The 24474-nt window shown below is 43.7% G+C and overlaps 1 protein-coding gene across 2 annotated transcripts in view; it reads left to right on the top strand.

The window, feature by feature from the left end:
* Positions 1-24474, top strand: part of LOC135370535 (GATOR complex protein Iml1-like) — a 33520-nt gene extending 9046 nt beyond the window's left edge. The window contains exons 13-36 of one of the 2 annotated variants that reach the window (XR_010415368.1): positions 211-280; positions 2148-2181; positions 2284-2407; positions 2856-3076; positions 4606-4830; positions 5447-5563; positions 6029-6154; positions 6572-6719; positions 7988-8078; positions 9585-9692; positions 10638-10723; positions 11981-12158; positions 13033-13233; positions 15082-15348; positions 15427-15494; positions 16183-16257; positions 17876-18008; positions 18566-18668; positions 19335-19466; positions 20175-20335; positions 20778-20946; positions 22613-22791; positions 23766-24036; positions 24359-24474. Coding sequence is in view for 1 of the 2 variants with exons in the window: in XM_064604313.1 (XP_064460383.1) it covers positions 211-280; positions 2148-2181; positions 2284-2407; positions 2856-3076; positions 4606-4830; positions 5447-5563; positions 6029-6154; positions 6572-6719; positions 7988-8078; positions 9585-9692; positions 10638-10723; positions 11981-12158; positions 13033-13233; positions 15082-15348; positions 15427-15494; positions 16183-16257; positions 17876-18008; positions 18566-18668; positions 19335-19466; positions 20175-20335; positions 20778-20946; positions 22613-22791; positions 23766-23972 (3223 nt within the window). In the remaining variant the exon portion in view is untranslated. Of the gene's footprint in view, positions 1-210; positions 281-2147; positions 2182-2283; positions 2408-2855; positions 3077-4605; positions 4831-5446; positions 5564-6028; positions 6155-6571; positions 6720-7987; positions 8079-9584; positions 9693-10637; positions 10724-11980; positions 12159-13032; positions 13234-15081; positions 15349-15426; positions 15495-16182; positions 16258-17875; positions 18009-18565; positions 18669-19334; positions 19467-20174; positions 20336-20777; positions 20947-22612; positions 22792-23765; positions 24159-24358 lie in introns of those variants that run through there. The other variant, XM_064604313.1, reaches the window with a different exon arrangement.

Below are 24474 nucleotides of genomic sequence, written 5' to 3'. Positions count from 1 at the left end.
TTTACAGATTTCATTCGGGGGGTAAATATCGGGCGGATACGCGTTTAACCCTAAAAAGTCAGGCCCTAATCATGAACAATGCCACGAATGACTCCCGCTGCTTCTGTATTGGTGTCGAGGTAAAGACATCTATCTTTACCTACTTTCGACACCTGCTCCTTTAATAGAATGATCTTCCTCTCCCTTAACATGGCCATATCTCCGTTCTAGTTTCTACTCGTCGAACACTTCAAGCACCTACTCAAAGTTTGTGCCCAGGATAAAGTTGCCAACACCTCAGGTGCTGTCACTTCATTGTTAGTGGTTTTCATACTGAATCATAGTACAGTAGACTTCCAGACAAGTGCGCATGCAACTCTTATGACTCACGGACTTCAGTTTAAGGGGTTTGCGACGTTATCCCAGATAAACGTAAGAGACGGTTCTTGACGCCGATGTGAACCTGCGTTGAAAGTTTCACAGCAAAAAGGGTAATACACTCAAACTCCTTTACAACGAAACTCAGGGGACAGCAAAAAAAATTCGCAGTAAAGCTATTTTCGTTAAAAAGGATGTCCATTATTGGACCTATAGGCTCCAGCGGGACCGCAAAAAAAATTTACTGTAGTGGTATTTTCGTTAAAAAGGTGTTCGCTATAAAGGAGTTTGACTGTACAGAGAAGTGGAGAAAATGGGCACCTCAAATAGCGTAGGCTACACTGAAACTCGTGCAGCTCTGACAAGCAGCGCACGAGAAATCGTGTGGCTGCCAATGGGAATGGACTCGGGGGGCCCTGAGCTTTTTGACGTCTCCACTCTGCTCGGGAGGGTGTTCGAGAGCTTGTATCTCACTGAGTATGACAAGTAGAAGAATACTGTAAATGTGTTTTTATTTGCGACATACTAATTTTCCCGAATTTCGCGACTGCTAAAAATCGCGAAAAATTTACCCGCGAACAAAGCTTGACGTTTATCCTGTAGAAGGAAGGAGTCTCGGAATTGCGAAATTAAATACTTGCAAAGAACTTTGCAAATGAGAGATTGCGCGATTTGTAAAAATTATTACGTCGCGAATAAAAATATGTTTACAGTAGTTCTTTTTTCGTCTGTGTCCTGGCGTGCAGTACAATGTGCCCATAATATATGCACCACATCTATGAAAGTGAACATGAAAGAACTGATGTTCTGAGGCTGGAACAACATAGAAGGGACAAAATCCCTTCTATGTTGTTCCAGCCTCAGAACATCAGTTCTTTCATGTTCAACAGTTGCCGCCTGCGTCGATCCCGTCGTATGAATGTGTGTATGAGTGAGCAAAAATGTAAGAGTGAAAGGAGGGATGAGTGAGAGAGAGTGTCTGGTTTGTCCCTTCAGGTGACGCACCCTGGGGGTCGCTGAAAAGGCGTGTTAGCTTAGCTCAATTGGTAGAGCCCTGGACCGGTAATCCAGAAGGTGTGGGTTCATATCCTACAGCTGGCTAACCTTTGCAATGACTTTCATCTTTCATCTATGAGTGTCCCACCCCCTTTATAGGGATGCTAATCAGTTTGCCATATATTTTCTACATATCATGCCGCATCAAAGAACATGACCCAGAATAAGTACTCAATTACTTTAGCTAAAACTAGTATATTTAGTACAGAAGAACTTGTATATAGTGAACATGCATATGGATAAAGATATGGATATAGTGAAGTCACCGACAGTGTGGTAGCTTAGTGGCTCGACCAACGCAGAGGCTCTTCTGTAAAAGACAATGCTATTTGAAACACATAATCTACGTGACACTCTCCTTCCTTCCTTCCTTGCGTCACTTGGCTACGTTACAAAATTCCAACGTGTATCAATGGTGCATTCTGGGTGCACTGGAAATCAGTGACATTTCACACTACGTTTTGATCTCTTTGGGCCTCGTGACAAGCTATAAGCTGCAGAGCATACCAGTTGCGAGAACACCATGGTGACTTTGCTAAAATGCAAGTTGTGCTACAGGAATAGCACTCGCAGATACTCATTTTAAATTTGCGGAGCAGCACAGCACTGAAAAGTGCACTATAGAGCATGGATGTGTGTGTTTTGATGTCCACTGTATTGTTCTGTTTGCTTTATACATGTGCCCTGACGTTAAATGTATACTCACAGAGGACTTCCGTCTGTTTTCCTTCCAGCCAAAGCTCTTCCAACAAAGGTCCCTAGGTTCCAGTAAGATTTGTTCCGTTACATGTCCTTGCTAGTTGTGCGCGTATTTTTTAAATATCAATCCGATTATCTTTACAACTACCGTCTTCGTATTATTTTCGACAGATGCATACATTTGCAGAAGTCAGCCGTCCATACCACTTTCGGACAGTATATCAGTTGTGTATGACTACGATGAATATGACGCCAGTGTTTTCAAGGGCTGCTCTCCAACTCAGTGGGGACCCAAGTGAGTCAGCTTTAATTCCCATGGTGTGCGGAGGTTGTGATTCGTTGCACCCTTTCCCCCAGTCCAAGCTGACTGTTGTACTGCGCATCTAATAAGTAGCGCCTTGTGCTTTCTAGATTTATGTTTTCTGTATTGGGAACAGGGAGGGGTGGGGGGGTATAATTGGGTATTATCATTGAAGCTTTAGAACAGTAAAATCGGGAGATACTACATGAAAGAGCAGCTTTTTAAGTGAAAAGGTCAACAGCGTAGATCGTAACATATGGACCCGCACATACGAAAGTTGAGGAAATTCCTCAGTGGCGTCCTCAGTAGCTTTGGCGGTGCTTTACGCGTGAGCAGCGTTGAGGACTGTAGCGTGCAGCATGGGCTCGTGGCTCGTGTATCGAGCCAGGTTGTCTGTCTTCTTTCGGAAACATTTCGCACACATGCTAACTGTTCAATGCAGGGTCAGCACCCCTCAGCAAGCGCACGTGCGCCGCCGGTCTCACCTCCCCTTTCCGACACGCCCCCTCGGAAGTGACGACAGCCCTGCTTGCTCAACGTTGCCGGAGGTGGGCACGTCGGTGTCCAGTGGGTCTTCTCATTCCCGATCTGGCGCCATTTTTATACCCAGGCGGGGTGGCTCCTCCTGTGGTAGTTCACAGACATCTGTCCTTGGAAGCGACGGTTAGTGATTAAGGCCTACTCGATTGCTAGCTGTTTTAGTGTACCACTGTCACACAAACATTCCAATGATGATTGAAGCAAATGGTACTGTCAAGCCCGTTTATTACAATCTTTGATATAACAATAATTCTGGTATTACGATCAAACTGCTGGTTCCCATCAACTCACCTATTGAAGCGCATGTAAACAAGACATCGATGTAACGATCGCCGCGAAAGTGTTTGCTCGTGTATGGCGATCAGAATTATTCTGGCGGCCGGTAAAACACGGGAGAATCGAAGAACAAGGTCGCACTTTTTCATTGAAAACAAATTACGGTGGCATTTTCAAGAGCCTTAACCTCAGTGATTATTGAAGTGAGAACGCAGTGCCTTTATCCGCACAAGACTGCCGGGGATTAGATACACGCGTTGCAAGGCACGCGACCTCGAAGGGGCTCGCCAGCAGTAGAAGAAGTTGTTCCCTCGCCCTCAAGTTTTTTCTGGTTCGCTGCGTGCTACGATGGCATCTGCGGCTCCCAGACGCGTTTCGACGAGGAAAGGCACGTGGCTCAACCCGAAGTTGCATGTGCTCAACGCAGTTTGTACTGGTGCAACACATTGGTGCAAAGTGGCTTCCAAAACGTGAGCTGGCAGATAGCTTAGTGTCGCCACCCAAACACGTGTTCTGATGCACAATGCAGCCCCGATAATGAGAATGATTTGTGAGATGGTGTACATTTATTGTAAATAAATAAGTAATACAGACCATCGATTATGAAATAAAGCTGATTTTCTCGTTTTGTGGGATATTACCACTGGGTATTTTCAATCTCTACACATTTACACTCTTCAAGTATCGCATCTCTTACGCAGCTAGTGGGAAGCCCACAACAACATCATCATCACGTTTAATGTCATTCCAATCAGATGTGTAGCATGACTGTTGTAAGAAATGGCACTCGGGGTCAGACTGACATTATACACTAATGTAATTTTTCCATGCCCGTGCGGCACAAGTACAAATTGCTCATTGTACACAACCACTAGTTTAATAAATTTAATTAACAGCATTTTGGTATGACCGTGCATGATGCTGAGGCTGTGTCGGTGTGTGGTACCGAGAGTACAAAACTAAATTACAGTTGCAGCTTTTTCTTTGGTATATGTTCTGTGCTGAGAGCCTTTAATTGTCACATTTATTGATTGATTTGAAAAGGAAAAAAAAGAGAGGGAGATATATATTATAGTTAGGTTAGAGATTTGATGGTAAGTTATATGTAGGTGCCGTGCGCAAAGTTTTATCCAGCAGTTCTGTCTCGAAATACACAAGAAAAATGAACTGGACATTCACATCTCCTTTGGTTTTACGGTGACATGAGAGTGACCTGCTCTGCCTTAGCTGGCATGATGCACATGTGAGACTGATATAACAGTTTTGAGATGCGATGAAATGTAATGAGAAAGTTTTGTGTATGTGCAAGTCAGCCAGTATAACAACCACAGCTTTGAGTATAGCAATGTACTGTTGTTATTTTGTGTCCACGACAGACCTGGAGAGGTTCAGAGTTCAGGAGAAAGCAAAAGACGACCTGGAGTTTGTTCAGTCTCCTCCTCACCGCACCGTCGTGGGCAGTGCAGGTCAACTGCCGGACATGTTTCAGGAGAAGCAGAAGGCGCGTCTGCCAAGAGCACTGATCAACCCCTTCGATCCGTCACAAGTAACAATTAAGCTGACGTCAAACAGACGACGATGGACGCACGTTTTCCCCTTAGGTGAGCTGTTGATAAGATAAGGCAATAAGTAAATTTTTGAAAAATATAGCTGAGCTGTTGTAGGTGTGGTGCTCTGTTGATTTCTGAATCTTTATGAGGCAGCGTATGCGTGCTTCAGAATTTTTGTCAGATATTTGTGCCTGAAGGTTGTGGCGTACTTTGCCTTTAGTATGCCTCCTGGATGATTCCTTGTCCTTACGTGAATCTCTTATGGGATTGTTTTAGGTTCGCGTTGTATCGGCCTGTTCGATAACCATCATATCACTTGATATCAAAATAACGGGACGCTTTTATCGTAGCTCCATACAAATTCATATTGGCTGCAAGGGCTAGTGCTGTCTAGTGCTTTCATCTTGGCTATCATCTCACATGTGCAAAAATAAGGTTCTCGTGAACCTGATCATAGAGCGTGTAATACACAACAAGACTTCTCTCATTCTTCTGCTCTGCTGCAGCCTCTTAAATTGAGTGAAATACATACCTTCTTCAGCTATTTTGTTGTTCCTCTTGATCCTTTATTTCTTTGATCCTATAAGTTACCATCTAGAATGGGGTGAGAGACTGGAGCATGTGCATCTGGAAATTGTGACACACTATTCATCTTTTATTCCTGCAGGTCCAACTGGAATCTTCATGCAGCAGCATCATTACCAAGCAATTCCACAGAACAGTAGTAAAACGAGCCACCCAGCCCAATCTGAAAGAGTACCACATAAGAGAAGTACGAGAGAAGGCAAGCAGAAATACCATTTCATGTACACATTATGTAAACACATTGAGATTGAACCTCTGTATGCAACAAGGGGATAAGTCGACTTATCCCTTTTTTAGTGTTTTTGTTGCAATGACATCTACATACCGGTATGTACCTGTCAAATAAAATGTAGGACCATATTGCAATCTGTAGGAGGGTAAGAAACAGGAAATGCATGTCTGTCAATGGGATGGACAGCCAGATCAGACCCCTTTTCTACACATGCATGCAAATGGCGTGGCTTAAATTTTGCTACAATGCGGAAATGAACTCAGGTGTTCATTTCCGCCAGTTGGTTAGCTCAGTTGTACTTGAAGCTTCAGTACAACGAAATGTTGCTATAACTAGCTGTGCAGTTAGGCACATACATTTTATTCGTGAGGTGTTGAAACTCGCCCGTCTTTTTTACTGCCTAACAACTACCGCTACCTATTCACCGTACAGGTTCTCTCCGCTCAAGGTCCGTCCTTGGGTCAACTTCAAACTGTGAGACCCCAATTGCAAAGACAGGTCACAGCTGGCTATGGGGAACAACTGGAGAACAGGAGTGGACTCCAGCTTTGACTACAGGTTACATCAAGATTGCTGCTTTTTTGTTTGTTTTTCCTTTGTTTGTTTGTTTGTGTGTGTGTGTGTGTGTGTGTGTGTGTGTGTGTGTGTGTGTGTGTGTGTGTGTGTGTGAGTGAGTGAGTGTGTTTGTGAGTGAGTGTGTGAGTGAGTGTGTGAGTGAGTGAGTGTGTGAGTGAGTGTGTGAGTGAGTGAGTGTGTGAGTGAGTGTGTGAGTGAGTGTGTGAGTGAGTGTGTGAGTGAGTGTGTGAGTGAGTGTGTGAGTGAGTGAGTGAGTGAGTGAGTGAGTGAGTGAGTGAGTGTGTGAGTGAGTGAGTGTGTGAGTGAGTGAGTACACATTTGATATTTGTGACTTTTTGCATGTGCCATTCAGGTGTTAGCGTTTTAGAGTTTTGTGACGCCTGATTGAAACCTTACTAGGTGTGGACTGGAAGAGCTTGGTTATACCAGCCTGTCTACCCATCACAACTGACTTCTTTCCTGACAAACACAGTCTTCAGTATGACTACGTGGTGTCTGACTACAGCTTGGTTCCTGAAGAACATGCATCTGAGATAAATCAGAGCAGGTAGGATCTTCTGTGGTAGAGTTTTCCTTAGTTTTTCACTTATTCCACGACATCACACGATGCAGTCCACCTTCTTCATAGTAGTCTTCAACACGACGATGACGTCTGCATTACGTTCAGGCTTCTGGTAACCATATGTATTGCAATATCTCTACTGCGCTCCTAAAGGCAGTGTAACCTCACACTTAGTTGCATGACCGTACATACATTGTAACTCGGGTTGCCACCAGGCCGGTATTATACTGGCACGGCCGGTTATTTGCGCGCTCTGCCGGTTGCCGGTAAGAAGGTGATACCGGCAGCCTTTTGCCGGTATTTGTGGCTCAAGACCTTTCATAAGGGCTTTTACGGGGTTTTTCCTTCAACATTCCACTACAGCTTGAATAAATCTGGAGCACAGACCTAACTCTGCAGTCTCCAGTCGTTTTCTTAGTTATTAATTATTATGATGATTCATTGTTATTATTATCATTGTTATTCATTACGTCTTGTGTTCGGAGGGGACAAGAGCAGTGGTTGTGCAAAGTTGTTGGTGGTTGTGTCGAGCCAGCTAGAACGTTCCTCACCCACTTTCCCTTTCCCACGAACCTTTCCCCCTTTCCTTCTATTCCACCTCCTCTCCCTCAGCCGGTATTTTTTCACTCCGAAAGGTGGCAACCCTAATTGTAACAGACACATGTTAGTTATAGCAACAGAGGATTCTTAATGAGAGTTAACGAGACTACGTAATCTGCGAAGGCTATTTGGTAAGGGCTTCGGGAACGAGTAGTGTGTGATGCAAGAGAACAGTGTTGGTACAGTATGTGAATATTTCAAATGAGTTTTTTTGTCTGACAATACAGGAAATTTTGCGTACTACTGCATGCCACGGGGTGCATTTATTTACCTGAAAATCCTGAATTTTTTACGTAGAATTTACGGCTTTCTGTTTGCCTTTGTGGCTCACGAAATTTCATCCATCATTTTGGCATTATAGTTACGCGAAAACATTCAAAGTTAACATAATTTGTCTAATTAATAATTAATTCAATTAATTAAGTAAGCATAATTTAATTAGCTATGTTTTGTCAATTGTTCAATTTTGATTAATTTAACTAAATTGCATAAAACATGATCAAAGTAAATTCTCTGCCCAAAGCCTCACCAACCTCTCCTCTCCAACAGGAGGGAGCCTTTATAAATTTTTACAAGAGATATTAGAACTTGGATTATTTAGATATCTGTGCTGATTTGCAAGATATGTGAGTGGGGCCTTGATCTGTCTGCAGGCGTTATAGGGCTGAAGAGGAGTACAAGCACCATAAACCAATGTCAACGCTGCAGGTGTATCAAGAACTGATTTGTCAGAGACTGCAGCAGGTACCTACGAAAGTGTTTTCTGTTACCTCTTCTTTTCTTGCGTGTCACAGTGTTTTCTGCGTACTAAAATTCACTTGCGTATTTAAACCAATCTCGTTAAGCAAAGCCAAAAATTTGTCCTTTTCTTCCCCTCACTTATATTTAAAGTGTACGTGACGATCTGCCTCCATTTATGTCGAATAAGTGTACAGGCCAGTTACAGTCAACCCTCGATTTATGAACATCCTCAGTTCCCCGAAAAATCGTTCATAAATCGAGGAATTCATAAATGGAAAATTCCGTTAACTGAGTACTATCGAGCAAATGGAACAGTATTTCCGAGTTGATATTGTGTTTATAATGCCATATATTGTGTAATTTTGCTTTTGACCATGCCTTCTGCTGTATCAATCTCACATAGAACAGACGTTAGCGCATTCACACTCTGTTTATTATGCAATACTAAATTGTTTCATTGGAGAAGAGAGATGTCACCCGGAAAACCCGTTTGTTGTTCGGATTTGGAGGGGTTAAGAACCGGGGGTGCAATACCTGGAAAACGTTTTGTCCGTTCAGGCATCATTCATAAGACCACGGAATAATCCCTTTGAAGGTTTCTGTTGATCTCGGAACGACCCGTTCATAAATTGAGGGCAAAAATGCTGGGCAACTCGTAGTTGGTTCCCAGAAATTCCGTGCATTATTCGAATATCGAGGTTCATAAAACGAGGTAAAAATGAATGGAAAAAGTTTGGTTCCCCGTGCTCGTGTTCGTAAAACGAGGGAATTCATAAATCGAAGTTTCATAAATCGAGGGTTGACTGTATTCCAATTGATGTGAAATAGCAGTCCATGTTATACAGAGAAGGGTGTGATAATAGGCACTGCAAATACCAAAACTGATGCTGCCATGCCATCACAGCACGTGCCCACCTGCCAATGAGGCTTCCGTATCCTGCGAACAGTGGCATAAGACGAGGAGAATTGAGCCTCTGTATGCAATAAGGGCATAAGTCGAAAAATCCCAAACCGAGAAAAGAGGCCTGATCTGATTGTCCGTCCCATTGACACACATGCATTTCCCGTTTCTTACCCTCCTGTAGCACGCCATTAGATTGCAATACGGTCCTAAATTTTCTTTGGCAGGTACATACTGGTATGTAGATGTCATTGCAGCCAAAAAATTGCAAAAAAGGGGATAAATCGACTTATCCTCTCATTGCATACAGAGGTTCAATTTTTGGGTGCATTTTTGTAAAAAGAAGTTAGACCTCTATTACGGTACATATGGTTACAGTAGGGCCTCGTCGGAGCGTGCTTCATGGGGATGTGGGATAAGCACGAGCGAACTGGTTGTAAGACTTAACACAAAGTGACAACGGTACACCCACTTATCCGCTAAAAAAATGCAAAACAAGAAAAATCCTGCAAAAGGAGCACTACTGCTGCGTCCAACATGTCGCATGTGGTCTGATCAGATCCCGAAAACACGTTACATGTTAACATGTTTTTTTTTTTTTTTTGCAGGGATTTCAGATAATCATGTTGATCAAGAAACCAACTCCGAGTAACGCTGCTCGGTCCACGCCTGGCTCCAGCGTAGTAAGAGGGCATCCGGATTCCACGGAACAAAAGGTAACCCCCTCTTATGTTACAGTTACGTAGAATGAAAGGAACAGTCTGGAGCCATCAGTGGGTTTTGAGGTTGCACTCTAAACTTCACTGTATAACTAGGGCCTGACTTTTTCGGGTTTTATTTTTGGCCAAATTCGGGGGGTAAATATCGGGTGATATTTTTCATTTGAAAATTCGGGTGTATTCGGGTTAAATCCCGTTACGGCATGTTCTGTCGTCAGGAATTCGGGTGTATTCGGGTGATCTTTTTGTTTAATAAAAATTTGTCTTAACATGGAACTAATGATTAGCAATGTTATCAAACATTATCTTAATGCACGCTTATGAGTGTGCCACGCGACCCGGATGTTTTCGGGTAGATTCGGGTTAAACCCGAATTTTTCAGATTTCGTTCGGGGGGTAAATATAGGTCGGATACGGGTTTAACCCTAAAAAGTCAGGCCCTATGTATAGCGTACTCAAGGCTGACCAGTACTCTGAATGTCATCGTTCCGTCTTCTGATTTGCAGGGGACAAGGGGCGTACGCCATTTTTGTGTCACTTTGAGTATGTGCAGATTGTCGCAGAAAAGACGTGCACCTCCCATTTTCAACATTTGGAAGAATTGCATGTAAATCATTCTTGGGTAGTAACTACTGTATTTGGGTAGTAACTACCGGAAACGTTGGTTATGATATTAAAACGACGCAAAATTTCAAAATTTTAGTATCCTGTCATATAGGCTCTCGGTAGAGCCGATATTGCCGTTATCACTGAATTGTGCAAGTGCGAAAGAAGTACCCAAGTACCCAAAAGTGTGCGCAAATAAAAAAAGAAAGCACCGCAATAGCTTCGGCAGCAAAGATGGTGTTGCAAAAAGCAATCGCCACGCTCGCTGAGACGCGCGTGCCAGATGTTTTGTTTGCTTGTCATTTCTTCTTCTTTCTCTTCTTCGTACTCTTACAGGAAGAATGCCGAATGAGCATAGGAAGAATCTTCCACACCATGTCGCTTAATGGGCCTGTCATCACCGTTACGCAGTATCGTCCACGGTAAATACCTCGCTCCCTTCTGTGGTAGTTTCACGTAAGCCAAGACTCTCACTGAATCCTGTATGAGGTGTTGCTCTACTTCGACGAGAGATTTGAATGTTTACGAAACCGCAAGAAAGGAGAAGAGAGCACACTTAACCGTAACAGCTTTGTAAATTCGATAAAGCATTTTATCATCTTGCTAATTAATCATTGCTTTTGCTAGAAGACCCTGCTGTTAGTATCAGAGTTGGGGCGAACTTTTACCTGAACTCGTTAGTTTTGCAGTTTCACCAACTTCTTGAGGAACTCGATCCTCCTTTTTTAGCTAACTTTGTAACTTGGGGTAAGTTCCAAGTTCCTCTTGTTCAATTCTGGTGTGCAAATAACGCAAGGCACGTCCTCCCCCCCACATCAGACGACAGCCGTGTGATTGCACATTCATGAGGCCTTGTATTTTAGGGTTAAGCCTGGTAAAACCCATTTTTACCCTCCTGATTAGCATCATCGTCACTCATGGTTATTCCTGATTATGCCAGATATTTACCTCCCAATTCAAATCAGGAAGATCAGGGTTTAACCCAGCATTTCCCTGAAAACTGCTGGACCAGGGAAATTCGAAGTCATCACACCTAACACACAACCTGGGAAACCGCGTTGTAAATGCGTAAATATGCTCATACAAACTGTCAAAACAGAGACCCTGCTTCCTCTTAGATGCATAGACTAAATATTGATGCTCTGTGGCTACTGGTGTGCCATGTGTATTATGCCGAGTAAACCAAAAATTTACGCCTTATGCCCTAGGTTCAGTTCAGCCCGATTACACCCGATATTTACCCTCCGATTTTGCTGGAAAATATAACCCGAAAAAGTCAGGGCCCTACTTGTGATAAAAGCTGAAAAACCTTGAAAACTAACTTGGCAAAGGGCCAGTTCAGCCACCAATACGGGTAGTGGAGGACACTAAGTACAACACATTCAGCACAGCTGTTCCACATCTTATGTTCATCTGAAGTGCAAGAAGCTTTCTTTCTTTTTTGTCTTGCAGACGACATCACTCGATTTTCTCCATGAAATAAAACCCGATTTTGATACCCCCTCTCCCGACTCTCAAAAAGCATAAAACCCGAAAACACAATGCCCTAAGCATACTACCCCTGGCTCTGGAGGAATGGGAACATCAGCGTCTGGAAACAAGCATACTGCACTCATTCATTAGAAAGAATTATGCTTCAGTTTCTTTCAATTTCTTTCAATTTCTTTCGATTCCTGCAGACACGCATCACGAGAAGTCAAGCCCATTCGCTACACTTACGAGTTTCAAGCCCCTGGAAGCAGTACGTATGGTGTTGCTCATGTGACATTCTACAGTGAAAAATTGGAAAATTTCAACTGGAGCTACCTGGATCACTACATCTGCATTCGTGGAGAACGAGAGTACGGCCTCAGGGAGGTACAAATGTTTTCTTGTCACATGCAGACAAACAAAATCAAAATTATTTGAGGAATGCAGATAAAATTGCAGCACAGATATGCAGGGACACAATTCTGTGTCTTATTTTGCAGGAGTGCTACATTGAGCATGCGTGGTTAAGTTTTTACGATACCTATTGCTTCTGCATAGCGCCTTGTCCAGCACGGATGGCTGGGAGAGCAGTTTTTTTTTTGTTTCCATTACTTCTTACTCCTAGCTTCTGCGTGAGGTTTTACAGAAGCCATATACGAGATGAAATTTAAAGGGTCACCGAAGCGCAAAAATTTTTCCTCGCAGAATGAAATGTGTCATTACCTTGACACCAGCGCAAAAGGAACAAGATTCATATGTTGCATCATTCGTGATTTATGAGCAAGGGAAACCGCAATCTATGTTTTACCTCTCGTCCTCTTCTCAAGAAGCGTGATAATCACGGAGAAAGAGGGCTAGGAGATGAAACTTTGCTCTCTCCCGCAACCAGACAATGTATTGGGGGCGGCACTCTAGCGTGCAGCGCCATCTCTTGCAGGAGAACGCAAATCATACGAATCTTGCGTCATGTGCTGCTGTCTCTTGTCCTGCACTGTCGCATGGCTTGCTCGACACCGTAGCTCGGTGGTTTGCCGTTTGCATCTCCTACTGCCTCTAGATTGGGCTAGCTTCCAAATGCGGCGCTGTGTAGGGGTACTTATGACATGGTCATAGTGGTCCAGACATAATTGAAAGGTGTTAACCGGGGCAAACGAAAATCCTCTTATTCACATCTCTCTAATGCTTGCCAGGCACTAGTTTAATTCCTACGCTTTCACCTTTAGATATCGTTGCTCATCGCTTCTCTGGCGATTAATTTTAGACCCTGAAGTACTGGCGCCTGAGGATGCTTCTCCTGCCGGGCCTACAAGCTGCTACCAGGAAAATAATTGACCACAAGTCAAAGTGTGACATCTATCCTGACTTCACTGCCGAAGATGGAGCGACTCAAAGGGAGGCCTTCCTCAAATTCCTCGAAATTATGAACAGAATCAAACGGCCTGCAAATACGAGACGCTCAAAGGTGTGTGTGCCTTGTGGATTGTGCATGGTGGTCAGACTTGGACAGGGCTGACTGAGGGAAAGTGTACGAGTACCTGTATCTATCAACCCTTGTGTTACTTGGGAAAAATATTATATATGTTTTCCTATGCGTACTTTGTATCTGCAACTAGTTCTTTTGTTTAGTAACTTGTATCGTCTTTTCAAGTATTTCTATAGATACGATAACTATCGATAAAGGATAAATGATAGACTAGCTATCGATAAATAACATCGCAAAGTACTTACAAAAATTAATGTAATCCTACGTCACAATGTATTTCTAGGGCCCTCTGTTTTAGAGTAAAACCTGTTTTTACCCCCCGATTTACATCAACATAACTCAGGGTAAAAAAAAAAAAACTAAAATGAACTTGGCAAACTGCCAATTCAGCTACCAATATGGGCACTGTAGAATGCTCAGCATTGGATGTTTGGCACAGCTGTTCTGCATCTTCTGTCTATCTAAGTTGCGAAAAGTGCTCTTTTTTATTTTCTACCCAAAAATCTACTTTTCCACCCGACATCACCCGATTTTACCCTGTTTTACAGCTCAGGAAACAATACCCGATTTTCAAAAACCGAAAACGCGGGGCCCTTGTATTTCCTGTCGTTCTAATACCTTTCGCACTTTACCGTACATTACAAGCCTCGATTTATTAACAATCTATTGGAGAACATCAACCGTTCATAAATTGGCACTTGGCAGTACTCAACATCTAAAGAAGATTGAGGATAGTAACAGAAAATATACGGAGTTTTTTTTTCATTTTTTTTTGTACGTAACTGTATCAATGTTTTTTGTTTTTTTTTCCCATGCGGTATCTCCAATTATAACTTAGATACTTTTGAACTGATTTCTCTGTAATTGTAAGCAATGATACATAAATCTGTTACAATGCAACAGTAATAATGTCTCGTCTAATGTCTAATAGCATCTCGTTAGGCACCCTGTATAGCTGTGGAAGAAAGACATGTCTTAAAGTAGCACAGAAGTCATTTTTAACACCTCGTTTTCTTCCTACAAAACGGTTAAGTAGGCCAGTAAAAAGCACGATGAGAAGCAATTCACCCCACAGAGCCATAATTATAGCAGAAGTTGAATTTAATGCATGCGCTGACGCCCACAGGGTCTGGGCTCGTTGGTTTGTTCAGAGTGTCTGCTGCAAGTCACATGTTCAGGATCAGGGCTCTGAATAAGCATTGCCCACTGCGGAACGTCCGTGCGACAATGAAGTCCTCCATGCCCATGGTCACCTTTCCAATTCGTAATCCCCGCTAGTGAGCAGGTTTAGGAGGACCGCAAAAGGAGAAAGCCCTCACGCACAAAAAGAATAAAACGTGCTCTAACCTCAACGGATTGTGCAGAAGTTATGCCGTCATAAGTCATCACTCTTCTCGGAGTGAACGATCTCGGCTGTGTTTGCGTACGTTTTTTTTTTTTTTTTTTTTTTTTTCTGGTAAAAGAAATACATGCATTGAAACCTTTTGTGCTGTTCGGCATATTGGCACATATATTTTCATCAGATGTCTTAAACTGAAAGTATTTTGGATGGCCTGTTTTGCAATGCACATACCTGGCACTTGATGTACCTGACATTTCATGAATTGCTGCACATCTGTGACCTACCCAGGTGTAGGATGCCCCAGATAACTTATCGTATTTTTGGAAACCAGTTTTCTTAGTGTTTATGTATAAATATCCTGCATTACAATTAGAACCTGACTTTTTAGAGTTATACCCAATTAGGCCCAATATTTACCCCCCGATTCAAATCAGCAAAAACAGGATTTCTTTTATTAAAAAAAAACTTTCTTATATTCCCTTCAGTCTGTAGGTGCCTGGGTGCGCAAACCCTCCAAGAGGGCTTCTGTTGCTGGAACGACCTCCCCACTGCCAGCATTGCTGACACAAGTAGCGCCACCGCTCGCGCCGTCGGCGGTGTCGCCACAGACTGCCGGCCCTGGGCTACCCAGTTTCCGAGAGCGTGGCGGCAGCAACAAGGTACACGACCGACCTCGCAGTCGACACTTAGAGCTGCGCTCTGAACCCGGCACGGGAGGAAGGGTATCACCCGCTGTGGAGGCTGATGCGAAGGTCATCTATTGCTTCCTTTACAAGTTGAACGCAGCGTTCCCAATTCTCTACCGTAGTAACCGGTGCCTTTCGTTACAGGCAAATAGCATGAGTATATCGCAAGAAGGAATGCCTGAAGCTGTGAACGTGGAAACGTCAGAGGAAACGTGAGTGCAGATATACAGTTGACGACTGATTTTTCAGATCCCGATTTTTCGGACATGCTCGATTATTGGGACTCGTTCGCGGAACAGCCGCGGGACCCATAGAGTTGATGTATAAGAACGTCCGAAATTTCGGACGCCCTACAGCTCCGTCGCTCGATATTTCGGACTCTGTTTGCCCAACCCGCGAATTTCTCTCTTGGGGTGACGGAAAATATCGGTATCATCCGAAATTTGTATCAAAAGAAATCAACCAACTAAAATATTGAGACAAAAAAATATGATGATTGTTCATTTTCCATTCCTCTGAGTAGAAGAGGTCTGTCATGGCGCTTTTGCTTCTTCGTTTTTGGCCAAAGGCCCAGCACGTGTTGTCCGCCCGCGAGTCGCGCGATAACGCTGTAAAGCGAGCTTCACCTACAGCACGCATGCGTTAGGTGAAGCCGACTTGCGGACTTGATACTTGATGACGGTGGTGCCACTGACTGTGTACATTGACGAAATGTCGCTTCGGGAAATAGAAGCTGATGTTATCAGGCATTGGCAAGGACTCCCATATGTCTGGTGGCAGTTCCTCTAAAATACCTCAGAACTTAATTATCTGATTTCAATTATAGTTGCTGGACCACGTATTTTGTTAACCGTGCTGTAAAAAAAAAACAGGTTCTGAATTAAAGGCGATCAATTTCAGGGGGCCTGCTGAGCAAAAGAAGGTCACAACGCTATCTACTTCTGCGGAAATCGTGGAGGCGATGAAGCATCAAAGGTCAGAGTAGTATGATTAACCTTAGGTCTTGGCTTGGCTATGTCCTGGCTCCAACAAGCTTTCTTTTTTCATTGAGCTCCTTCTTCGTAGCACCAGATTAGCCAGGATCATTTAGGTATATATGTTGCCAGGGGGAGGATGTTCAATGAGTCATGTCAGAAATATAGCCCCACTCGCTACAAGAGAAAGTGCATGTGGTGTATACGTCTAGCATTGTCTGTCACAATGATTAGGAAGGATTTGTTGTTGCAGGGAGTGTTGGATTAGGTAAATGAGATATATAGGGTGCCTGAATAGTACTATAGCTCCCCCTGTGTAGGGTACGGTCACCCCTTGCAGAAACCAACTTTTCGTCCAAACACTGGAGACCGACGCCATGACAGTGAATGAATGCCGTCCTCATTGTGCCCGTATTGCTGTATTTGCATCGCGCTGACACCGCAACACGTGATATCGGTCGCGCCGCGCTATTGGCCGATCCTGTCACCCGCTCCCGCCTCTCCCCTGACCTCGTTGAGGCGCACATATTCGAATCTAAGACTACCCCCGGCTTTGGAACACTGGATTTTGGGCAAAAGAGGGCGTCTTACATTCGAGAAAATACGGTATGTTGGCGTAATTCAAATCGTTACTGTTGTCGAACTCCACCACTGCTGCCTAACCAATGTTACGGCGGAGAAAACCGCCAGAACGTCACGGCCGTTACGACTTTGAAGGAAATACAGGACTTATATGTTGACAAAAACTTACTTACAGAAATTATGAAGCAAGTTAGGGTTGAAAGCAGTCAGTAACAGTCAGGGACTGTTTGAATCGCTTTCAATTCGGACACAAGTTCAAGCTTAACTCAAACTCCGCCGAGACATCATTTTCACGCCATCAGTCATGCCTGGATGCAGTGGTATGATGCTACATGTCATACAGCTAAGTGTTAAATGTACAGCTTTGTCAGTGCAGCTCCGGCTGTGCTTTGGAAACAAAATGGCGGATATCGTAGCAGACGGCGCGGTTGTCTTAACCCTACACGGAGTGAGCTTTTATCCAGGTGCCCTACAGGAAGAGCCAAGGTAGGCTGGTGCTCCAAAGTTGCAAGGGGCATTCGTGGTGCCGTGGGGTCTCACTATCGATCAAGAACGTCTCATCTGGGGAGGGCAGGTGGTGGTGCTTCACAAGCGTTCCCTGAACATGTTGACCTTGCCCGTTTACAGCTCGTAGTTTACAGTGACTGCGGTCTTTGTTCAGAGTAAGCTGAGGCAAAAATGATTTAGGAACAACATAATACTTTTTGTGAAGTACTCACTTCCAAACGTTTGGGAATGGTGATGATTGACCAAGAACCAACGAGGATGTGTTCTTGTATTGATAAAACATATACTGGTTTGGTGTGGTTGTCATTGAGAAGCCTTCTGCAAGTGACATTGCTACAACACTTCGAACTACCTTGATGCGGGGCTCATCAAGGAAAATTAGGCTAGGCAAGGAGGAACGCATATCCGGTCTTCCTTAAACAAACATATACTTGCAATATTTCGCAAGCTCTATTCACCCTCTTCAGCTCCAAACTCGTAAAATGTGGTACTACCGTGTACGTACTCTGATGTCGTCCTCTTGATTGCAGCGAGGGCCTTTCATTTCTGCCGCAACAAAGTGGTGTTCCGCAGCATTCGTTCATCAGTGCTGAAGCTGTCTGCTGGGTTAAAGATCAGGTAGATGGCATACAGACTGAGGCTGAAGCTATTCAGCTAATGCAGGTAAATTTTCAGATAATCATTAAAAACAATCTGCATAACCTGAGGCTAAAACCTCTCCGAAAACTCCCGTTACAGCTGTCTAAGAATTGTAGAGCTGTGCGAATATTCGAAATTTCGAATATGAAACAAATATCTGATGCTATTCGAATGCTATTAGCGACCTACTTTCAGTATTCGAAATTTACTGAATTTTTTCTAATTAAAATGAATTAACTGAATTAATCTAAACTGAATTTACTGAACTACTTTTCGAATAGTACTGAAGCGAGGTATCGCCATAGGCATTCTGCAAGTGGGCTTCGCCTCACAACGTCCAAGAGTTAGGTGAAGTCTACTTCACGTTACCGTCATTGTTCTTTTGGTGTACGATTCCATTCTGGAAGTCGGCTTCACTTCATTACACTCGAGCGTTACATGAAGCCCGCTTTACATTGTTTTGCTTACACAAGCCTTTCCAAACCGATGGACCACACCATTTACTGAAATGACTATCAAATAGCTGGGGTGCAAGCAATTCAAATAGACTTTCATCTCATTTATATCTTATATAATTTCAGAAACTGCTTTCGGAGGGCTACCTCTGCCATGCTTCCGGCGTCACAGAGCATCCTTTTGTCAACGGCTTCTACATATACTACCTGCCAGACAAGAATGCCAAAGGTGTGCCAACGGTGCAAGTTGTTTTATTCAAATATAGACCGTGAACTTCTGTGATGAGTTGCAAACACAGCAGCCATCCTGTAGTGATTTGTTTCACTTCACTTCACTTCACTTCACTTCACTTCACTTCATTCATTCACACGTGGAGGAACATGAGTAAGCAATAGAACGTAAAAAGGGGGAGAGCTGCGGCACCCAAGCTTATGCAGGCATGCGATAGGGTATCTGCAGAAGTAAGCCTGAGGCACCATGAAAGCAATAGGACATCTGCAGAAGTAAGAGTGAGGCACCACGAAATAAGCATTGCAGCAGCATATTTGTGTGAAAGATTTTATAGCTTGGCTGAATATGTGCAGGCAAGATAAACAACGAATACAAGATCGTTACAGGGGCCATCAATTTTTTTTGCTTTTGGCTACGGTAGATCATGCAACAAATAACGTGCGCGCTTGCACGGAGATGATTATCTTTGCTGACCTCTAGGGCGCAAGAGAAGCCTTCCATTAGGACACCCTATACCTATAGAAGCCCCGCTACTTGATGAGAGATCCCGCAAATAAATGAAGGGCGTCGATGTCGCTCTGTGACACTACACAGACACTGCGTCACATGCGACATGGCATCGTGTCGTTGCACTATCGCCGTTTCCTTCTCCCCGATTTGCAGGTGGACAAACTGAGGATGCAGACCTCGACGCTTACAGAAACGAATGGTTCGAGGTTGAATTGCTGCCTCAGAATGAAGACAGTTTCAGTGGCTCGAGTGAATTTGAGGTCCTGGATAATGACATCAAAGAAAGTAAGGAATTATATTTCTACACATACACGATATGATTAGAGATTAACAGTATCCACATCCTCACGGTATCCGCACTGGTTGAAGAAGGTGTATCCGCATTCGCATTTGTACTGGTGTTCATCCACACATCCGCGGTTATTGCATTTGTAGGGAAAAAATCTCCATACAGAAAATGACGTGTTACAAATGTTTTTACTCTCCGGAGTATGTACAAACTTTCTTGAGAGCATTAGATTATCTGCGCTTGTTCAATAATCGAAGGCACTGTAGTTAATAACCTGTTGCAAAACTTCTTGCAAGCAACAACGATGACGTCCTTTTCTGCTCCGCCGACGCAGACTCGCCTTATCGTCTGTTCAGCGTAGTTTCACATCCACAGGGTGTAGCTGGCTGTGAGTTTGTCCAGAAGTAGGCAAACACTCTTATGAAATAAATAGGAAAGTGCCAACCTGGAAAACCGAGAATTGTCAAGGAATTTGAAGGCTGCAGTTTGGTGGACACCCTGTCAGAGCATGTGTGGCACAGGAAAAACTAATACAAGGGTGCTGTCAGGCTGACAGCACCCTTGCTGACAAGGCTGTGTCAGCTGTTTTCCTGTGCCTCGCACCTTGAGCCTTTCAGCTTTGTGTTTTCAGTTTGCTTGTTTCTGTAATTTGTATTCAATTTGCGAGCTAATGCGTGAATCATGTCTCCGCCGCATATTTGCAGACTTGACGTTTCGCAGCGTGAACATAGACATAGACGTCAGTGGTCGGTCTGACCGACCAGAATGGGGGCATGCGCAATATCACAGCATATTTCAACCGGGCGAAGCCTTTGAGTTCATCATGGAGTGGATGGTTGCAACCGGATACATAATTGCTGATCTGGTGAGTCTTGTTAGCCACGTAGCTGGCACACACGTAGTCCCCGTAGAACGTAACACTATCGTTCTACACGTTTTCATGGGAGCTGTTGCTGTCGTCTGCTACGGTAGTCGCACGTCTGCTTCGGCGCGTTCAGACTTCAAATTTCCATTGTCCGATCATGATGATGATCTCACGGGCCCCTAGTGGATCGTGCGGACAGGCTCCTCGTGTTGCCGATTATGACATCTAGTGGGTCGCGGTTGAAACTTGAGCAGGATGTGTGTTGCTCGGCCCACAAGCATTTTATTGAATGACTGCACAGAACAGGTCGTCCAGTACCCAGCCTTCACCCTTAAACTAACTAGTACAATGAGCTCCACTTAGAACACTACAAGACAGGCAATAAAACGCATGGAAAAACAGTTTGATAAATGGTTTTCATCCCCAGTCCTCATTTCCGTAGGTCTTGGGCTGGGCTCGGAAGGCCAACAGTCAAGGTTTGCAACTGGTACCCATCCCGTGCGAGCCATTTGTGCTCCCCAACACACCAAAGTCTGACCCTCTGAGATGCGCCATCTTTATTCCTCTGCTTGTGCAGGATCTACAAGACCCTGCATCGCAAGTTCTGCATAGTAAGCCTCACAAGTCCCGATACATACATCATTGTCTCCCGGGAGTTTCCCACTTTAATCTCAAGCATTAAAGGGGCACTGAAGTACAAAAATTTCTTAATTTTTAAATTCCTTAATTAATTTCTTAATTAAAGCTGCCGTTATCTCGACACCAACACAAAAGAAACGAGATTCATCGGTTGTGTCGTTCATGATTTATACGCCGACAAAACCACAACTTATGCTTTCTTCTCCTTCTCAAGAAGGCAGACAATGCGGAGCGGGCTCTCATTGGTCTTCTCAAACGATATGTCCAATCATCGCGGGAGATCGTTCGAGGAGAATATCGGGGGACTGTCCACATTGTTGCACTTCTCGGGCACAAGTTACGTGCACTGAGCAACCACATTATGTCAGTATGCTGGAAAGCAACCATGCTGAGGTTGGCACACACATGCACACACGAAACAAAGTGCCGAAGAATGTTGAACAGTTGGGAATGGCAAACGTTCAAAGAGCCAAACTGCAACGTGGTTCAAATGCGCACTTCTTGATGAAATGCTCTAGCAATTACACCACACTAAGGTGACTCCCGACAAGTTGTTCCGCCAAGTTCCAGATGCCAAGTTCCGTTGTTCCACAAGTTCCGCCCGACAGGCGGAACAACTCTCTCTCTCTTAAAGGGCCACTAAAGTGGAGAAACAGTTTGCTCTCACATGAAAGCTTGAGTTTCCACAATCACTATACAACTGATTTTATATTACTGAGCGTTACTGTTTCACACAAGAACCATGTCGAAACACGCACTAAAATGCCGTCGTTGGCGCGCTCGCGATTCTGTCATGTATCTGTGCGTTTCTAACACAATCTGCCCGTGGTCTTGTACAGGTACGCCGCTTCATGCGCACTGCGACGTTTTAAAAATGAGTTGCTTAACTGCCATTGGTTGCATTAAAGAGAAATGTTCTGACACAGAGAATTATCCGTAAATCTCACCAGCAGGTATGAGAGAATGACATTATTTTCGTTTTACCGGTTGCACTATTTCTTCATAGCCAAACCACTCTGCAGTGGGGCACACATACCTGGTGGTGCGACTTCCCAATGTGCGAAGGGAAGCGATTATCACGGGGCGGTGATGAGAGGAGGAGTTCAATACTATTTTGATTGATTGATGATTGTAACTTCGTAACTGAATGGAGATCTCAAGTAATAAAAGCCGCTGCGAAATGAATGCAACCTTTTACATAATTTACACAACGAACTTGTGGTGGGCGTTTTAGTGCCCCTTTTAGATCTTCTCCCACGTACTAACTCAAATACATATAACAAGGAATTATTCCTACAAATAAAGTACAAAAAGTAGTGGTATTTGCAGCACTGGAATGAAACTCATTGCTCTTGGCAAAATGTAGTACCTACTGGAAGCAGCAGCACCTCATTCTTACAGAACCACTTTTAAATGGAGCATGTAATGCACACTGAGCATAATTCCTTTTGCTCCTTTAAACATAGTCCTACCTGAGACCACGACTCCTTTGTTGGCCCCAGAATATGTATCACTATTAATATCATTTATATTATTGATCGGTTTACTTTATTTATTCATATTTAATATAGTTGGCATATTTAGCCCATCTGTACAGAGCGCCAACAAATTTCAGAGCACCGATGCTTCCATTTGCAGATGAAGGGTTGGAACGATTCCAGGAGTATGTGGTTAGAAGGTTTGGCTTCATTCCCCTGAGAGACCTCCATGCTGTCACATACCAAAAGACGTTTGTGCACACCACTGGAGGGATGTTCTTGATGATCCCGTTGAGGGAGAGAACCAACGAAGAGTTGATCGACACACCCGAGACTGACGTGAGTTAATAGTTCTTCAAGGGCATCGTGTCTTTCGTGACCTGTCTAGGGATAATTAGGCACTCTTTGTTCAGAGTGTGCCTCGGTTGTGCTGTTGCAATTCATTCTAAAACATGCAGCACAGAGCATGTGAACAGCATTGCGATTTATATGACAGTGGCACGTTTGTGGTATTTTGCCATTTATATGACACGAAGTCTTTCTCCTCACAAAACATGCGTGGCACTGGGACTGCGGGAGAAAATGCTCTATTATGTGCATGGGCGTTCCCAGGGTTTTTTCCGGGGGTGAGGGGGGGTGAAGTGCTTCCAGGGGGGGGCAAGCGTGGAACCCCCCCTACCACCCCTTTTTCTGGAGGCGGACGTTGCGGAATGTGCGGGTGTTGAGAGGTTCCCATTATGACATCTGAGAATAATCATTACGACCTATAACTAGAGCCTGAAGTTTTAGGGTTTTACCCGATTCTTCCCCAAATTGAAGGTTGCCTCTTTAGGGTGAAACCAGATTTTTACCAGACAAATTGCCCTCACTGGGATGTCTGTAGGAATGCACTAACTTACTTGTTTGGCAGAAAAATGCAGTTACATCACCGTTTGTACCAAACCGATACCGTTAGTTTGAATAACTGAGTCCGATTTCTACCCGAATTTAGCGTACTGGAAGTTTTTCCACACGAATTTGCATGAATTTAGTGCACACGTTTATTTACCCGATTTTTACCCCCCGAATTTAGAAAAAAATATTTCCCGAAAACTTCAGGCTCTAGTTATGTGACAGGTGGGAGATGGCAGCAGAACGGAAAAAAAAAAAACAGAAAAAAAAATGTTTCTGAAAGGGGTTAAACCAAATTTTCTTGCGGTTGCAGTGCTGTCCCACCTTGCTGCATAAAAGCCCATAAAAGTCCATACTCTTATGATCTTGAGCGTCTACCTTAGAGAGGACGTGCGTAAGCTAAAGCAATTTATGCTCTTCAGGTTGGATTTATGTGGTCGTGGAACTACATGATCACCAAGCGGTGGAAGAACACGGCAACCATCGACGAAAACTTCATGCGAGCTGTCATGCAGGACTTCAAGGCGCTGTGTGGCAACCAAGAAAACCGACTTCAAGATGCGTTCGATTCTTGGCTTACCTCTGGGTCTGATGTCACTGCAGAGTTTTTCCCACACATTGATCATTGATTGCTAATCCTGGGGTTCATCCCAGTCATAGCTGCGGTTGACAGTATGTGGCGCACGTGCGTGATAGTGCTTTGAGTTGAATCCTGGTGATGCAAGGCTTTCGTAAAGCCGTTGTTTTGAATGTACATAATGTATCATACTTTTTTCTAATGTATACGTATTAAATGCTACTTTGTTAGTATGAACTGTAAGTACAATAGATTCCTATCTAAATGTTTTGCATATTATTACAGGTAGCTTTAATTTATTATTAATAACTAGAGCCTGAAGTTTTCGGGAAATATTTTTTTCTAAATTCGGGGGGTAAAAAATCGGGTAAATAAACGTGTGCACTAAATTCATCCGAATTCAGGTGACTTGCATCATGTGCATGATCACGTGCATGACAGTGCTTTGACCTGAATCTGGTGATGCGAGGCTTTCGTAAAGCCGTTGTTTTGAATGTACATAATGTATCATACTTTTTTCTAATGTATACATATTAAATGCTACTTTGTTAGTA

This window comes from Ornithodoros turicata, chromosome 10 (genome assembly GCF_037126465.1).
Source record: "Ornithodoros turicata isolate Travis chromosome 10, ASM3712646v1, whole genome shotgun sequence".
Taxonomy (NCBI): Eukaryota; Metazoa; Arthropoda; class Arachnida; order Ixodida; family Argasidae; genus Ornithodoros; species Ornithodoros turicata.
The sequence above is the reverse complement of the archived record's forward strand: the minus strand, read 5'-3'. Positions and strand labels throughout refer to the sequence as shown.